General features: G+C 40.1%; 1 protein-coding gene across 2 annotated transcripts in view; it reads left to right on the top strand.

Annotated features, from left to right (window-relative positions):
* Positions 1 to 9,484: 9,484 nt before the first annotated feature.
* Positions 9,485 to 17,220, top strand: part of btf3l4 (basic transcription factor 3-like 4) — a 43,137-nt gene continuing 35,401 nt past the window's right edge. The window contains exons 1-3 of one of the 2 annotated variants that reach the window (XM_059984248.1): positions 9,485 to 9,635; positions 10,247 to 10,310; positions 16,963 to 17,076. In XM_059984248.1, coding sequence (XP_059840231.1) covers positions 10,257 to 10,310; positions 16,963 to 17,076 — 168 coding nt within the window. In that variant the 5' untranslated portion in view covers positions 9,485 to 9,635; positions 10,247 to 10,256. Of the gene's footprint in view, positions 9,636 to 9,656; positions 9,979 to 10,246; positions 10,311 to 16,962; positions 17,077 to 17,220 lie in introns of those variants that run through there. The other variant, XM_059984249.1, reaches the window with a different exon arrangement.

The raw sequence follows: 17,220 nt of genomic DNA, 5'->3' as shown, positions 1-17,220 counted from the left end.
TAGAATTTACCCTGCAGTTTGAGAGAGAGAAGCTAAAGTCAGATGTATTAGTTCAGGTGCCTTGCCGTTCAGCGTGGGCAATCATGATTCTCCATCCATCACAGTCCCTGACCCTCCGAATTGTTGTTATTACCTCCCGTTTCTAACCATGATGTTCATCCATCTATCATTCTCATTCTCTGTCTACCTCTGCTTCTTTTTCCTTCCAGTTTTCCAGTTGTAACTAAATGTTCTAATGTCTTTCTCTGCATGATGTGTCCAAAGAATTTTGATCAGTATTACAGCGGAGTAAAGGGAATTACAGAGGCATGAGAGAGAAGTTGGCCAAAGTTGATTGGAAGCAGCCACTAGCAGGGATGACGGCAGAATAGCATTAGCTGGAGTTTATGGGGGCAATTCAGAAGGTACAGGATAAATACATCCCAAAGATGAATATGTATTCCAGTGGGAGAATGGGGAAACCATAGCTAACAAGCCAAAGACAGCATAAAAGCAAAGGAGAGGGCATATAATATAGCAAAAATTAATGGGAACATAGAGAACTCAAAGCTTTTGGAGAGAAAAGATGAAATATGAAGGTAAGCAGGTCAATAACATAAAAGAGGATACTCAATTTTTTTTCAGATATATGAAAAGGAGAGGAGTGGATATCAAACCACTGGAACATGACACTGGAGAGGTAGTAACAGGAAATAAAGAAACGGTGGATGAACTTATTAAGTATTTTGCATCAGTCTTCACTGTGGAAGACACTAGAAATATGCCAGAAATTCAAGAGTGTCATAGGGCAGAAGTGAGAGTAGTTGCCATTACTAAAGAGTAGGTGCTTGGGAAACAGAACGATCTGAAGGTAGATAAGTCACCTGGGCCAATTGGAATACACCCTAGAATTCTGAAAAAGGTAGTTAAAGAGATTGTGGAGGTATTAATAATGATACTTCCAAGAATCACTAGATTCAGGAAAGGTTCCAGAGAAATTGAAAATTGCAAATTTCACTCCTCACTTTAAGGGAGGGAGACAGAAGATAGGCCAGTTAGCCTGCCTTCAGTGGTTGGGAAAATGCTGGTGTCCACTATAAAGGATGACATTGAGGTACTTGGAAGCACAAGAGAAGACAGGCCAAAGTCAGCATGTTTTCCTTAAGTGGAAATCTCACCTGACAAATCTGTTGGAATTCTTTGAGGAAATAACAGTCAGAATAGATAAAGGAGAGTCAGTAGATTTGGATTTGCAGAAGGTCTTTGACAGGGTGCCACTCATGACTGATTAGCAGGAGGCAAAGTGTGGGAATAAAAGGGGCCTATTTTGGTAGGCTGCTGGCGACCAGTGACATTCCTCAGGGCTCAGTATTGGGACCACTTCTTTTTACATTATATGTCAATGATTTGAATGACAGAATCGAAAACTTTGTGGCCAAATTTATGGACAATATGAAGCTAGGTGGAGGCAGGTAGTGTTGAAGAAGCAGAGAATCTGCAGAAGGACTTAGACAGTTTAGGAGAATAGGCAAAGAAGTGGCAGATAGAATATAGTGTAAGGGAGTGTATAGTCATGCACTTTGGTAAAATAAATAAAGCATAGTCTCTTTTCTAAATGGAGAGAAAATTCAAAAATCTGAGGTGCAAGGGGATTTGGGAGATTCATGCAGGATTCCCTAAAGGTTACTTTGCAGGTTGAGTCTGTGGTGTGGAAGGTAAATGTGATGTTAGCATTCATTTCAAGAGGACTAGAATATAAAACCAAGGATGTAATTTTGATGCTTTAGAAAGCACTGGCGAGGCCTTATGGAGAATTGTGAACAGTTTTGGGCCCCCTATCTAAGAAAGGACATACTGATATGGGAGAGGGTTCAAAAGAAGTTCTCACAAATGATTCCAGGATCGACAGGTTTGTCATATGAGGGGTGTTTATTGGCTTTGGGCCTCTATTCACTGGAATTCAGAAGAATGAATGGAAACCTTAATAGAGTGAATGTGGAGAGGATGTTTCCTATGGTGGGGGAGTCTAGGACCAGAAGGCAGAGCCTCAGCATAAAGGGACGTTGTTTTAGATTGGAGATAAAGAGGAATTTCTTCAGCCAGATAATGGTGAATATGTGGAATTTGTTGCCACAGGCAGCTGTGGAGGCCAAGCCATTCAGTATACTTGAGGCAGAGGTCAGTGGATTTTTTATTAGTCAAGATGTGAAGGGATATGGGGAGGTGGTGTGAAATTGGGGCTGAGACAGACAATCTATCATCTCTGTTAAATGGCCTAATTCTGCTTCTATATCTTATGGTCTTATGGTTCAAGAGCCTAATGGTTGAAGGGTAGTAACTGTTCCTGAACCTGGTGATGTGGGGCTTGAGGCTACTGTAGTTCCTTACAGATGGCAGCAGAGAGAAGAGAACATGGCCTGGATGATGGGGGTCATTGATGATGGTTGCTGCCTTTCTGCGACAATGTTCCTTGTAATTGGATAGGATATCCATGGAAGATGTCCATGAGGTTAAAGATTTAATATGTGCTTTCAGACTTCTGTATTTCTGCCTGATGAAAGGGTGAAAAGTGAGAATATCTGGGTTGGGTGGGTTCTTTGATAATGACAGGGTTTACTGAAGCAGTAGAAGACATGGAGTTCATGGGGCAGTGGGGGGGGGGGGGGGTTAAGTCTGGTTTCCATCATGTGCTGAACTGTGTTCCGAGCTTCCTTGCAGTCACAAGCAAAGCATTTGCCATACCAAGCCAAGGTGCATCACAACAGGAAGTTTTCTGTGGTGCATCCTGGAAACTTGAAACATTCAACCCTCTCAAACTCAGCAAGTTTCTTTCCATTCCAGTACATATGAGATGTACTCCTTTATCAAAGGATGGGCTCCCCCTCACCCACACCTCTTCTGTTTATAGAACATAGAATAGTATAGCACATTACAGGCCCTTCGGCCCACAATGTTGTGCTGACCCTCAAACCCTGCCTCCCATATAATCCCCCACCTTAAATTCCTCCATATACCTGTCTAGTAGTCTCTTAAATTTCACTAGCGTATCTGCCTCCACCACTGACTCAGGCAGTGCATTCCACACACCAACCACTCACTGAGGGAAAAACCTTCCTCTAATATCCCCCTTGAACTTCCCTCCCCTTACCTTAAAGCCATTACTTCTTGTACTGAGCAGTGGTGCCCTGGGGAAGAGGCGCTGGCTGCCTGTTCCTGTTAATATCTTGTACACCTCTATCATGTCTCCTCTCATCCTCCTTCTCTCCAAAGAGTAAAGCCCTAGCTCCCTTAATCTCTGATCATAATCCATACTCTCTAAACCAGGCAGCATCCTGGTAAATCTCCTCAGTACCCTTTCCAGTGCTTCCACATCCTTCCTATACTGAGGCAACCAGAACTGGACACAGTAATCCAAGTGTGGCCTAACTAGAATTTTATAGAGCTGCATCATTACATCGTGTCTCTTAAACTCTATCCCTCGATTTATGAAAGCTAACACCCCATAAGCTTTCTTAACTATCCTATCTACCTGTGAGGCAACTTTCAGGGATCTGTGGACATGTACCCCCAGATCTCTCTGTTCCTCCACTCTACCAAGTATCCTGCCATTTACTTTGTACTCTGCCTTGGAGTTTGTCCTTCCAAAGTGTACCACCTCACACTTCTCTGGGTTGAACTCCATCTGCCATTTCTCAGCCCACTTCTGCATCCTATCAATGTCTCTCTGCAATCTTCGACAATCCTCTACACTATCTACAACACCACCAAGCTTTGTGTCGTCTGCAAACTTGCCAACCCATGTAAATAAGGTTGAAAGAGTACAGAGAAATTTACAAGGATGTTGCAGGGTCCAGAGGACCTGAGTTATAAGGAAAGATTGAATAGGTTAGGACTGTATTCTTTAGAATATAGATTAAGAGAAGATTTAATAGAGGTATGCAAAGTTATGAGGGATATAGATAAGATAAATGTAAACAGGCTTTTTCCACTGAGATTGGGTAGACTACAACCAGAAGTCATGGGTTAAGGGAGAAATGTGAAAAGTTTAAGGGGAACATAAGGGAAATTTCTTCACTCAGAGGTTCGTGAGAGTGTGGAACAAGCTGCTAGTGCAAGTGGTGCATGCAAGTTTGATTTCAACATTTAAGAGAAGTGGCTATGGTCCCAGTGCAGGTCAATGGGATCAGGCATGGACTAGATGGCTCGAAGGGTCTGTCTCTGTGCTGTGCTGTGCTGTTATTTTCTGTGACTCTATGATTCTAAAAGAAGTTATTGTTATCTTTTTGTTTGAAGTTATTAAGTTAATCCCAAACAGATCCTTGTGGGACACCGCTAGTCACAACCCTCCATTCTGAATGTACTCCCTCCACCACAACCCTCTGCCTTCTGCAGGCAAGCCAATTCTGAATCCACCTGGCCAAACTTCCCTGGATCCCATGTCTTCTGACTTTCTGAATAAGCCTACCGTGTAGAACCTTGACAAATGCCTTACTAAAATCCATGTAGATCACATCCACTGCACTACCCCCATCTATATGCCTGGTCACCTCCTCAAAGAACTCTATCAGGCTTGTTAGGCTTGATCTGCCCTTCACAAAGCCATGCTGACTGTCCCTGATCAGACCATGATTCTCCAAATGCCCATAGATCCTATCTCTAAGAATCTCTTAAAACAGCTTTCCCACCACAGACGTGAGGCTCACTGGTCTATAATTACCTGGACTATCCCTACTACCTCTTTTGAACAAGGGGACAACATTCGCCTCCCTCCAATCCTCTGGTACCATTCCCGTGGACAACGAGGACATAAAGATCCTAGCCAAAGGTTCAGCAATCTCTTCCCTTGCCTCGTGGAGCAGCCTGGGGAATATTCCATTAGGCCCCTGGGACCTATCTGTCCTAATGTATTTTAACAACTCCAACACCTCCTCTCCCTTAATATCAACATGCTCCAGAACATCAACCTCACTCATATTGTCCTCACCGTCATCAAGTTCCCTCTCAGTGGTGAATACCGAAGAGAAGTTTCCCACATATCTGTCCTCACACCATCCCCCTACCATGTAACAAGAATAGTGTTCCTCTTGATCTCACCTATCACCCCATTAGCCTCTGCATCAATCACTCTCTGTAACATCTGCTGTCTCCAACAGGATTCCACCACCAGGCACAAATTTGTATTCTCCCCCCCCCCCCACAGGAATTGTTCTCTCTGTGACAACTGTGCTTGCTCATCCTTGTCCACAGGTACCCTTCCAGGTACTTCTTAACCCTGCAATTATCCCAACTATTACATATACCTTTACAGCTCCTCGCTCACCTCCACTAAGGGCCAAAATTAGTTCTACCAGGTGAGGCAGCACTTCACATGTGAATCCAGCAATGCCATTCAGTGCTCCCAGTGCAACTTCTTGTACTTCAGGGAAGTCTGGCACGGATTGGCAGAAATCGCTTCATCTACCATCTCTGCACCATTTATCATAATAGCCATAATCTCGTGATGGCCAACCATTTCAAGTCCACTTTCCATTCCCATACCAACGTCCGTCCACAGCTACTTCTTTTGCTAAGTCGTGGCTAGACGCAGATTAGAGGAACAACACCTCAAATTCCCAAACCTGTTGGCATTAAAATTGATTTTTATAACTTCTGATATGCACTCCCCTCAGTCCACACCCTCACTCATTGTTTTCCCTTATTGCCCTGGCGCCATTACCCCTTCTCTTTCCTCTCACACACCTGCTGACCACTTTGGTTCTCCACTTCCTTTCCTTTATTCCTCTCCTATCAGATCCCACTTTTTTCAACCTTTTGCTTGCTACACATTTTACTTTGCAGGTTCTCACATCATTCTCATTTCTCCCTCCTCCTTCACCTCTGACCTACCTTACCTCCTCTCCTATATTCCATTATCACCAGCCTGCTTGTGCCCCTCCTCCTTCCTATATCCTTTCATTCTGGCTTTCTGCCCTCTTTCTTTCTAGTCCTGATGAAGGGTCTTGGCCTGAAACATCGACTGCTTATTCCCCTCCATTGATACTTCCCGACTTGCTGAGTTCCTCCAGAGTTTTGTGTCCTCAATGTAACTTGTCCTTTTGGCACCAAATTCTGACAACAAAGTGAATGAGGTGAAAACTTACACGTTTCAAAGGCATTTCTAGCGGAATGAAAATTTTCATTAATGTGTAGAGATTAATAGTTTGAGTAAAAGAACAGTCTTCTAAAATTTGTACATTCTTCATTTTAATTCACATTTCTTTGAGTCTTGGATTGGAATTATCATGATGCAAACTAATCAAATACACACCAAGGCAAAAACATAAAATATGAATATTTCTGTTAGAATCATAGTTAGTTAAAGAATCATAGAATTAAGCATCATAGAAACAGTCCTCATGGCCCAATTTGTCTTTGCCAACCAAGGTGTCTATCTAAGTTCATCTAATTTGCCTATGTTTGAGCCATATCTTTCTAAACCTTTCCTATCTATGCACTGTCCAAACACATTTTAAATATTGTTATGGTAGCTGCTTCAACTATTTCCTCTAGCAGTTCATTCCATATAAATGTCGTGCTCTATGTGTAGAAGTTGCCCCTTAGATCCCTTTGGAATCTTTTCTCTCTGACCTTAAACCTATGACCTTTGTTTTTTTTCATCATCTCTTTTAAACTACAAAGGTTGCAATTTCAAACAAAAGGTCAAATAGAAGGTCAGTTATGATAAGAAATAATACTTTTGAAGTGGTTCTCATTCGGTGTTGAATTTCTGTATTACTAATTATGTTTAACTGGAGGATATCTCTGGATGTACTCCATATCTCAAAGATTCCTTGTCTGCCACTCACAAAATCCATTATATCAGTTTAAAAATGTAAAGGTACATATTTAAGTTCATATATTTGACACCGTTCAAAAGCCAAAAAGAGACAATCAAGCACACTGTATTGAATTGAATGAAATTGAATTGACATTATTTCTTACATTCTTCACATACACAGAGAGTAAAAATCTTTGTTATGTCTCTGTCTAAATGTGCAATTATAGTAATTTATAATAAACACAACCAGTGAATGTAAAACAGAAATACAGTTGTGTCAGCATGAATTAATCAGTCTGATGGCCTGGTAGAAGAAACTGTCCCAGAGCCTTTTGGTCCTGTCTTTTGTGCTGCAGTACTGTTAACCCGGTTGGTATCAGCTGGAATAGATTGAGGTTGGGGTGACTCAGGTCCCCAATGATCCTTCAGGCCCTTTTTTCACACCTATCTTTGAAAATGTCTTGATTCATGGGGAGTTCATAACTACAGATGTGCTGGGCTCTCCGCACCACTCTCTGCAGAATCCTGTGATTGAGGGAAGTACAGTTCCCATACCAAGCAGAGGTGCAGCCAGTCAGGATGCTCTCAATTGTTCCCCTGTAGAAAGTTCCTAGAATTTGGGGGCCCATTCCAAACTTGCTCAATTGTCTGAGGTGAAAGAGGCGCTGTTGTGCCTTTTTCACCGCACAGCTGGTGTGTACAGAGCACCTGAGGAGCTCAGAAATTGGATACCGAGGAACTTAAAGATGTTCACTCTCTCAACCCCAGATCCATTGATGTCAATAGGGGGTTAACCTGTCTCCATAACCAGCTCTTCTGTTTTTGTGACATTGAGGGAGAGGTTGTTTCTTGACACTACTGTATCAGAGAGATGACTTCTCTCCTGTAGGCCACCTTGTTATTGTTTGAGATAAGGGCAATCAATGTAGTGTCATCGGCAAATTTAAATAGCAGATTAGAGCGGTGGGTTGTGGCACAGTCATGGGTTTACAGGGAGTAAAGGAGGGGACTTAGTACACAGCCCTGAGGGGCTCCCGTGTTGAGAGTCAGAGTGGCAGAGGTGAGGGAGCCCACTCTTACCACTTACCCGCAATCTGGCAGGAAGTCCAGGATCCAGCTGCAGAAGGCAGGATCAAGGGAGAAGTCTCTGAGTTTCCGGTTGAGCCTGGATGGAATTATGGAGTTGAATGCTGAACTGTAATCCAAAAACAGCATCCTCACATAAGCATCCTTCTTCTCCAGATGTGCATGGGCGGTATGTAGAGCAGTGGCTATTGCATCATCTGTCCATCGGTTGTGTCTGTAGGCGAGTTGTAGGGGGTCCAGCTTGGGCGGTAGCGTACTGCAGATGTACTCCTTGACCAGCCTCTCAAAGCATTTGTTTATTACATTGAATGTACGGTTAGATTATAATTTTGGCTTCCTAGCTTGTTGAGATATTTGGGGCGGTCCTTCATGGATAAACAAGAGAAAATTTGCAGATGCTGGAAATCCGAAGAAACACACACAAAATGCTGGACGAACTCAGCAGGCCAGGCAGCATCTATGGAAAGGAACACAGTTGACATTTTGGGCTGAGACCCTTCTGCAGGTCGAAACTTCCACTGTACTTAACTTCATGGATAGATTGTTTTCCTACTAGCTGACAGAGAATGGAAAATTTTTCAACTGTACAACAAATTAGTTAACTTCTTTAAGCCTGCATCAGTGTTCTTTCTTAACCCATGAGCCTCATTTCACCTCTCTTCTACATCATATTATTCTAACAAAACCTCCTGCAAACAGTGCCAAAATGAAGTTCTCTCTTTTTTTCCAGACTCAAACATTTTCTAAAATCTATAGGATGTATTTGAAGAATCTACACAAACCTCTTATCTTTTGTAATGTCACCTAGCTTCACGTTGCCTCCAAATGAATCCAAAATCAATCAGGAATAATTTTACTATTTCTATTTAATCAATAAAGGATAATGCTTTTGTTAGTTTCTTATAAATGTTCTCCTATAAATATGGAATGATTGACAGAGGAGGAGGCTGCTCAAAAATGGAAAAAGGCTTAATAAACAGAGGAAAGGTGGAAAAAGCTGATACACAGCTTTAAGAATTACAGAACGGCCTTACACGCTAGAAAAGTTATTGAAAACAAACTTAGATACTGGAAATTTAAAAGTAAATGGAAAACACCAGAAATCCTCTGGAGGTAAGGTAGCATTTCTGCAAAGAGAAACATTAACTCTTCCTCTTGGAGAAAAGCTGTTTCCAGTTGTAGGCGACTCCACAATAAGCCTTAATTAATCACTAAGGGGGATTTCAACCCTAACATTGTTACTGAGTCGTAGAGTAATGCAACGACATTTAACTCTACGCCCATATTCTCCACTCAATCGTATGCTTTTACAATAAATCTTTCTTGGCGAAAAAGGGAGAGGCTGTCCGAACAAACACTCGCTGGGAAAATCCATTCGCTGTCGGACACCAACTACTTGTACGCAAGTTTTAGAAAAGTGAATTATGAAGAGCTCATTGGAAAATGCCAGCACATTGATATTACAATGTCCTCGTTGGATGTGCAGCCTCACACAACCCTTCTTCCCTTTTGTTCGGGTAATGCCAACACACTCCGCCAGCCTCCCAATGCGCATAGGCGGGCGGGCGAGCGAGCGCCCGCCCTCCCGCCCGCAGCAGCAGGGTGCGGTGCCCGTGACGGAATTAGCGCGGGACGCGTCACGTGCCGGGAGACGCATTGGAGGCTCGTGCACTCCGTCCCGATCTCCATCTCTTTCCATACCCGCCATCTTGCTCACCGCGTGTTTCCTTTGGGTCCGGACAAACACAACAAGGTTTGTGACCGGGGCAGAAAAGTTTCCTGTCACTATGATTGACCGCGCAGTTGTCGCCCTGATAAAATCGAGGTGTAATCTCCGTGTTAGTAAATTACGTGCAAGAGCGGGGAAACGAGAAATCGCTGTGAACAAAATTAGTTTGGAGGTGGGATTTTAAATTCGGCTGGTTTGAGCTACATTTTGTGGCTGGTTGCTTTCTAAGGCTGGGCACGTTAGGCCGCGACAGGACTTGAGTGGAAGAAAAGTGTAATAACCATGTGTCAGATCGATGTGGTCTTTTTCCTGAGATATCGGAACTGGTGGTGAAGCCTGAACGGAACTGAAGTTTTCAGTGTGCACCGTACGTTTGTCATGCTACTCAAATACCTATCTCTCCGTTCGCTGAAAAAAAATTAGTTTAAAAGTAAAGTACAGCTATAATAAATCTAGTCGTCATTTACGTTTATCGAACGAGAAGTCCTTTCTGTGCAGGTATTGAAGTTACTTAGATGGCAAGTTTTACATGGAAATTAATCTTTAATTAACTGGCCTAGATCGCATTGTAATGTTTGCTATTTTGCGAAAATAATGTAAATATGGTGATTTTGAATTTTTTTTGCCTTTCCCAGATTATACACTATGAATCAGGAAAAATTAGCAAAACTACAGGCTCAGGTCCGGATAGGAGGAAAGGTGAGATCATTGTTTGTCACAGTTGTTTATGTAATGACAGCCACTAATTTAATATCAATAAAATTAGTGTTCCGTTTTTGTGACACCATTTCATGGTATAACTTTTTAAATGCTACTACTAGATTGTTGCTTTTGTTAATAAGGGATGTTACACTTAATCCTTAATTTCAAAGCCTAGAACTACAGGAGTGTTTGTAGTTTTTACTGTTTTGACATCTACAGAGAGAGAGATATGAACTTTTTCATATTCATCTTTTTGTCGTTCTGTGCTAAAGTCATTGACCAGAAAGATTAATATCATTCTCAAATTATTTTGGCTTTTTGCAGCATTTTGTTGTAAATGTCATTTTTCTAGTGGCTGTGGAACTCTGCTTTTGAACTGGAGTTTTAAAGACAACTGTCATTAATGCTTGCATTGTCTTACCAATCAGGATAATTAAATATGTTCCTTTGTATGTTCACATATTTTGAATATTGTAATAATTTTGTATTTGCCTATCCTGGTTCACTTAGAAGGCAGCAAATGTTTCTTAAGCTATTGCAAACCATGTGAAGAGAACTCTTAATATACTCTGAAAAGGGCATTTCCAGCAGTTTTATTCAGTGATGATGAAAGAATTCAGCCTTGTCAAAGTTGGTTTGGTGTGTGACTGGAAGATATATTTGATCTTTTCATTGGTTTAGATTTTGAGGTTATCATTGCCGTTAGGATCATTTTAATAATAGAAACTCAAATGGCCCTGTTAAAATATGACAGACTGAAATGCAATTATTATTTGTAAAGTTCTTTTTAGGACTCTGCATCTGCATCTTCCAAAGTGCTTCTCAGTCAATGAAGGTCTTCTGGTTTAACTGCTTCTGTCAGGTGTGGAACTTAGCAGTTAATGTTCACGCAAGTGCCGCAGACCAAATAAAGGTTTTGATCTGATTGGTTGAGAAATAAATATTGGCTGGAACGCTGAAATAAATCTGTTTTGGTTCAAAGGGATATTTTATATACTTTCACAGGGGCCCTCTGATTTTTTTAATCTTCAGAATTTCACATAGAGCAATGTAACTCGTGGCTGGATTGAATTTGCTAGATTAGGTCCTCAAGGCATTTGCATTGAACATGAGTTGTCACTGAGCAAATCTGTTTGACTTGTATCAGTTCTGGCTACAACGATAGCTCTCTCAGTGAGAGCATTGTAGGATCATCTTTGCCGTATTGACTACAGCAGTTTAAAGCACAAATAACTTTGCAAACCAGTAATGGATAATAAATGCAAAATTCTAACATCATAGTGCCATGTAAAGTGGAATAGTTCATGTTTTTTTGACATACTAAATTTTTTTTTAAATTGCCTGCATTATCAAATATGAAAGTGCATTGGCTTTTTATTAATTTCTGGGTTAGTACTGCTGAGAAGACCAGCACTTGGTGTTCACTTTATAATTAATTTGGAGGAGTATGTTCTCGTTATCAGTTTAAGAAATATCAGGTAGACTCTGAAAGGAAATGTAATGCTTTGCCTCTGTGTTGACCTGAATGATTATTCCTTTTCCTTACTGTTGTACAAATGCATACTGTTCCTAATGATGTGTTTTCTCGTGGTGACTGCTTTGGTGGATGTCACCTGTAAATTTAACAATGGTTAACACTGAATTAGCATTTCCAGTTTTTGAATTTGAATGTATTTTCACGTTTATTGATTAGACAAGTGTTTGGTACCCAAAAATACAAGTCTTAGGATAAGCCTATGTAAACTGATGACAAAATTTTGTAAATCAAATTTTGTTGTTTTTTCAAAACCATGTACCCAACATTTTTGGATCATGGTTTTAAGAAAGCACCTCTGTTGGGTTTGTAGTACATTTAGCTTTTTACCCAATATCTTCATATCATTAGTGGGTTAAAAAAAATCTTGTTTGACTATTTAATTGTTTTAGTAAAAAAATTAACAAAGGTGGAAATAGGGGCTAAAGAGCAAAGCTCTTTAGGACAACAGAGGTTGTTGCAAGAGCAGAGGTGTGGCCATGGGATGGCTTCAAGTCAGTGGACTGGGTCGTTCATGTTCAAGGACTTGGCTATGGATCTGAATAAATACACCACAGTTGTCACAGACGTTATTAAAACAGTTGTAGTCGAGGGTGTCTCCAGAAAATCTTTCAGTCTTCCGCAATCAGAAACTGTGGATAAACCATGAGATCCTTAATCTGCTAAGAGCCAGATCAAGAGGTATTCAAGTCTGGTGACCAAGAAAATTACAAGAGGTCCAGGTATGATCTCTAAAAAGCCATTTCACATGTTAAGTGGCAATTCCAGATTAAACTTGATTCAATGAAGGATGCTTGACAGTGGTGGCAGGGCTTGAATAGTATCACCTCTTGTAAAACTAAATCAAGAGTCATAGGCGACAACAGGGCTTAGCTTCCAGATGTGCCCAATGCCTTCTATGCTCGCTTTGAACGTCAAAACATGAAGGAAGCATCACGAACTCCCACAGCCCTTGATGATCCTGTGATTTCAGTCTCTTGAAGCTGATGTATGAGCAGTCTTTAGAAGGGTGTACCCAAAGCATCAGGCCCAGATGGGGTACCTGGCTAAGTACTAAAGACCTGTGCTGATCGGGTGGCTGAAGTGTTCATTGAGATCTTTAACCTCTCACTTTAGCAATCTGAGAAATCCACCTGCTTCAAGCAGGCTTCAGTTATACTGGTGCCAAAGAACATGGTAATGTGGCTCAGTGACTATTGTCCAGTAGCACTTACATCCGCTGTGATGAAGCATATCAAGTCTGCCTGAAAAGCGATCTGGATCCACTCCAATTTGCCTAGCTCCCCTGCAGATAGAATCTCACTGGCTTTTCACTCTACCCTGGAAAATTTCGAAAACAAAGATGCATACCTCAAGATAATCTTTATCGACTACAGCTCAGCATTCAATACCATCACCTAAAACTAATCAATAAGCTTCAATTCCTTGGCCTCAATACCTCCTTGTGCAATTGGATCCTGGATTTCCTCATTTGTAGACCCCAGTCAGTTCGGATTGGCAACAACCATCTCTTCCATGGTCGATCAGCACAGTTGCACCACAAGGCTATGTGTTTGGCCCTCTGCTCTACTCTCTTTACACTTATGACTCCAATGCCATATTCAAGTTTGCTGACAACTCCACAGTTGTATATGCAAAGTCAAAGCTGGTGATGAATCAACATATAGGAGGGAGCTTGAAAATTTGGCTGAGAGATGCTGTAGCAACAACATCTTAATAAATATCAGCAAGACCAAGAAGGCTGTTATTGACTTCAGGAAGACGAAACCCGAGGTCCATGAGCCAGTTCTCATCTGAAGATCAGAGGTGGAGTGGGTCAGCAACTTTAAATTCCTTGGTGTTAGAGGATCTCTGCTGGGGCCCCGCACTTAAGTGCAATTATGAAGAAAGCCAGGAAGCACCTCTGCTTCCTTAGCAGTTTGTAAAGATTCAGCAGGATAGTTAAAATTTGACAGATTTCTATTTCCATAGATGTATGGTGGAAAGTATACTGACTGGTTGCATCACAGCCGGGTATGGTAACACCAATGTGATTGGAATAGAAAATACTACAAGAAGTAGTGGATATGGCCCTGTCCATCACAGGTAAAGCCCTCCCCTCTGAGCACATCTGCATGAAATGTTGGCGCAGGAAAGCAGCATCCATCATCAGGGACCCTACCACCTGGGACAGGCTCTCGCTGCTGCCATCAGGAGCCTCAGGACTCAACCACCGGGTCCAGGAATGGTTATTACCCCTCAACCATCAGTCTCTTACACCAAAGGAGGTAACTTCACTCATCTTCTCTCACCCCATCGTTAAAATGCTTCCACAACCTATAGACTCAAACTTTCAAGGACTACTCTTCTCATATTCTTTATTTATTTCCTTTTTTTGTATTTGCTCTGTATTGTCTTTTGCACACTGGTTGAATGCCCAAGTAAGTTTCGGTATTTCATTCTATTATGGTTGCTATTCTGTTATAGATTTATTAAGTATGCCCACAAGAAAACGAATCTCAGGGATGTATATGTCTACATTTATGAGCTTCAATTATAAATTTACTTTGAACTTTGAAATAGAGGTATTGATAAACTGTGATTGTAGTAGTTCAACCGTGGTAGAACTATGACATCTGTAGATGTCATGGCTTCACCATACACAATTTCAATAAACCAATAATTTTTTTCATCCCTGCCTGCCCAGTATTCACTTAAATATACACAGACTTACTCTCAAAGTTGCAGTATATTTCTATGTTCATGGTTACAAATTTTGTTCATGCAGTGATCTAAGCTGTAAGAAGTCACGTAGGATTCTTAAGCATGTTACTATCCAGTGATCCTTGCTAGCAAGTACACAAGTAACTACCAATTACAGTAGGATTGGGTTTGGCTTTAATGTCCTATACGGTATTTGCATTTTGTTAGCGCTGACAATTATGACTTAATCATAAGATGGTGCATTGACTGTATCTGCAGTCTACCTAAGACCATTGTATGTAGTAACAGAGTAATGCCCATCATGTGTAAACAAAAGCATAACAGTCCTGTTGTATATCCACATAGATTATAAAAGCTTCTTCCAGTAAGTTGAAGATGAGGAATTCACAATTTGTAGTGTCCGTTTTGAGAGTGTGATGAAGAGGTTTCATCAAGAAATGATGACTAAATGGTTGGTTTTACCATGAAATATTATTTTAAATGAATTTAGGGTACAAACATATTGAAATTCTTAATCTTTCTATATTTCTAAGAAATCTTTTGCAAAAATAAACTTCCATATTTTATCTATTAACCATTAAATAATTGTTTTGTTTTGGAGTACATTTCTTTAATAGATTCTTCCTTGTATTTGTTGAATTGGTTCTACCCACCATTGCACAAAAGGTGAAGATGTAAGTGGAATTGGATTAGGTGTCAAATCTGCCATTTTCTAGTACTATGATACAGGACAGCACATTTTCCAATTGATAATTGATAGTATTTAGCTTAATTTTGACATCTATAAAGAAGGAGCTGTTGTGCTTCATGAATTTGACTATTTGTTGGTTCATATTTATTGCTTTTCTAATTTTAAAGTCTTTCCCATCCAACTGTGGAAGTCATTTTGGAAAAAAGTAGGTCCCACCAACAAATTACCTTGGCTTTGCCCATACAGAACTTTAATATAATTTAACAAATATAAATACTTGTTAAAAACATATGTTTTCCATTTTCTCTCCCTTTCATGATGCAATTCATTGCCTTTGTTACTTCTGAATCTCAGTCTTCCATTGACTTCCTGAACAGACTTGTGTTCTGTGCTCTTTAAACTTTTGATTGTTCAAAACTTCAGCTTCCTTCCATGTTTCACTCTTCTTGATAATCTATTTTGGCATATGGTAAGCAACAGTGGTCTTAAAATTCTGATGCTTGCCTTTGGATTTCTATTTCATAGTGTCTTTTTCTATTCCTGTAAGCTCCTGTGAGCTCAACAACCTTTCTGACCCCTTGAACATTCAATAGTTTAATCACTCTACCTTTTGCAGCTTTGTCCTGAACAGTTGCTGCATAATGTCTTGAATTTCCTTCCAAAGTATAAATTTGTTTCTTCTTAAATGTTTCTCAAAGACGACCTCTGACGGAGTTTCTGTGTCATCTGCCCTATTGTATCCTGATGTGAGTGCATTGCCAAATTTTGTTACCATTCTTCTGGCTATCATAATATGTGGAAGAGTCTGTATGACCAAACTACACATGGAAGTGGATTGATTATTTCTACTTAAGGAGGTAGTTCAGTTTTCCTAAACTCTTGTCCTACTATTCCATCCAAGTTTGTGAACTTTGTTTACTAGGACTATGTTTCGATTTGACTTTTGATTCCAGCCGTTGAAATTAATTTGAATCTCTAAATATTTTGTTATATTAAAACCCTCCCTTTCATTGAATTAGTCCAAAAATTCCATCTGATTAATGATAAGTTGTGTATTAAGTTTAATGATAGTTGTGTATTAAATTCTGAGGATCAAACACTTTTTGAATGTAAGGTGATTTGGAATGTGAGTTTTACAGTAATAAATTGTACAAACAAATTAGCTTTTGTACAAATAATTATGTATTATATGTATACTTAATATTTCTGACCTTTTTGTATGTATTCTTTTTGTGTAAGGAAAAAAACAGGTTGACCAATAGAATGTAGTATAAACAATTTACTAGAACTTAGGGGTATTATGCAATCAATATATTGAAATTACTGTTGCTTAAAATAGTTTATTTCAGATCTGTGATCATCCACCTTTTGACTGCTTAAGCAATGTCCTGCAAGGAAAATTTTGTGAATTGCATTGAATATGGTTGCAATGGCATTAGAAAAATAATGCGTGCTTCTTGTTCGGCTCAGATAAATCTGACACCAGCTTTAAAAAGAATTTTTAAAACCCTGACTTTGGAATTACATATGCACCATTTCTTCATCATTTCCACTAAAATCATAATGTAATTTTCAGTTTGCAAATATGCTTTGCTTTAATTCATTAAGTAATCATGAATGAACTGTTTGAAATTAGATAAGATATTAAAAGGGACTACAGATTTTAAAACATTCAACTGCCATCCAATTTGATTAACTTTATATTCATTGCATTTTGTCAGGGCACAGCTCGCAGGAAGAAGAAGGTAGTGCATAGAACAGCTACAGCTGATGACAAGAAATTGCAAAGTTCACTGAAGAAACTAGCAGTTAATAATATTGCTGGCATTGAGGAGGTAAGTTTTACATATTTCTTTGGTTATTGGGTTACTTTGTCAATCTGCCTTTCTACCAGTGGACTTTGGGTTCAGACCCAACGAATAATTGTCAAACACAAATACATACCGTATATTAGCACACTTGCGTTGCTCAGTTGAATT

The sequence above is a fragment of the Hypanus sabinus genome, chromosome 11, assembly GCF_030144855.1.
Source record: "Hypanus sabinus isolate sHypSab1 chromosome 11, sHypSab1.hap1, whole genome shotgun sequence".
NCBI classification, from domain to species: domain Eukaryota; kingdom Metazoa; phylum Chordata; class Chondrichthyes; order Myliobatiformes; family Dasyatidae; genus Hypanus; species Hypanus sabinus.
Note: the sequence above shows the minus strand (reverse complement) of the source record. Positions and strands in the feature narration are given on the sequence as shown.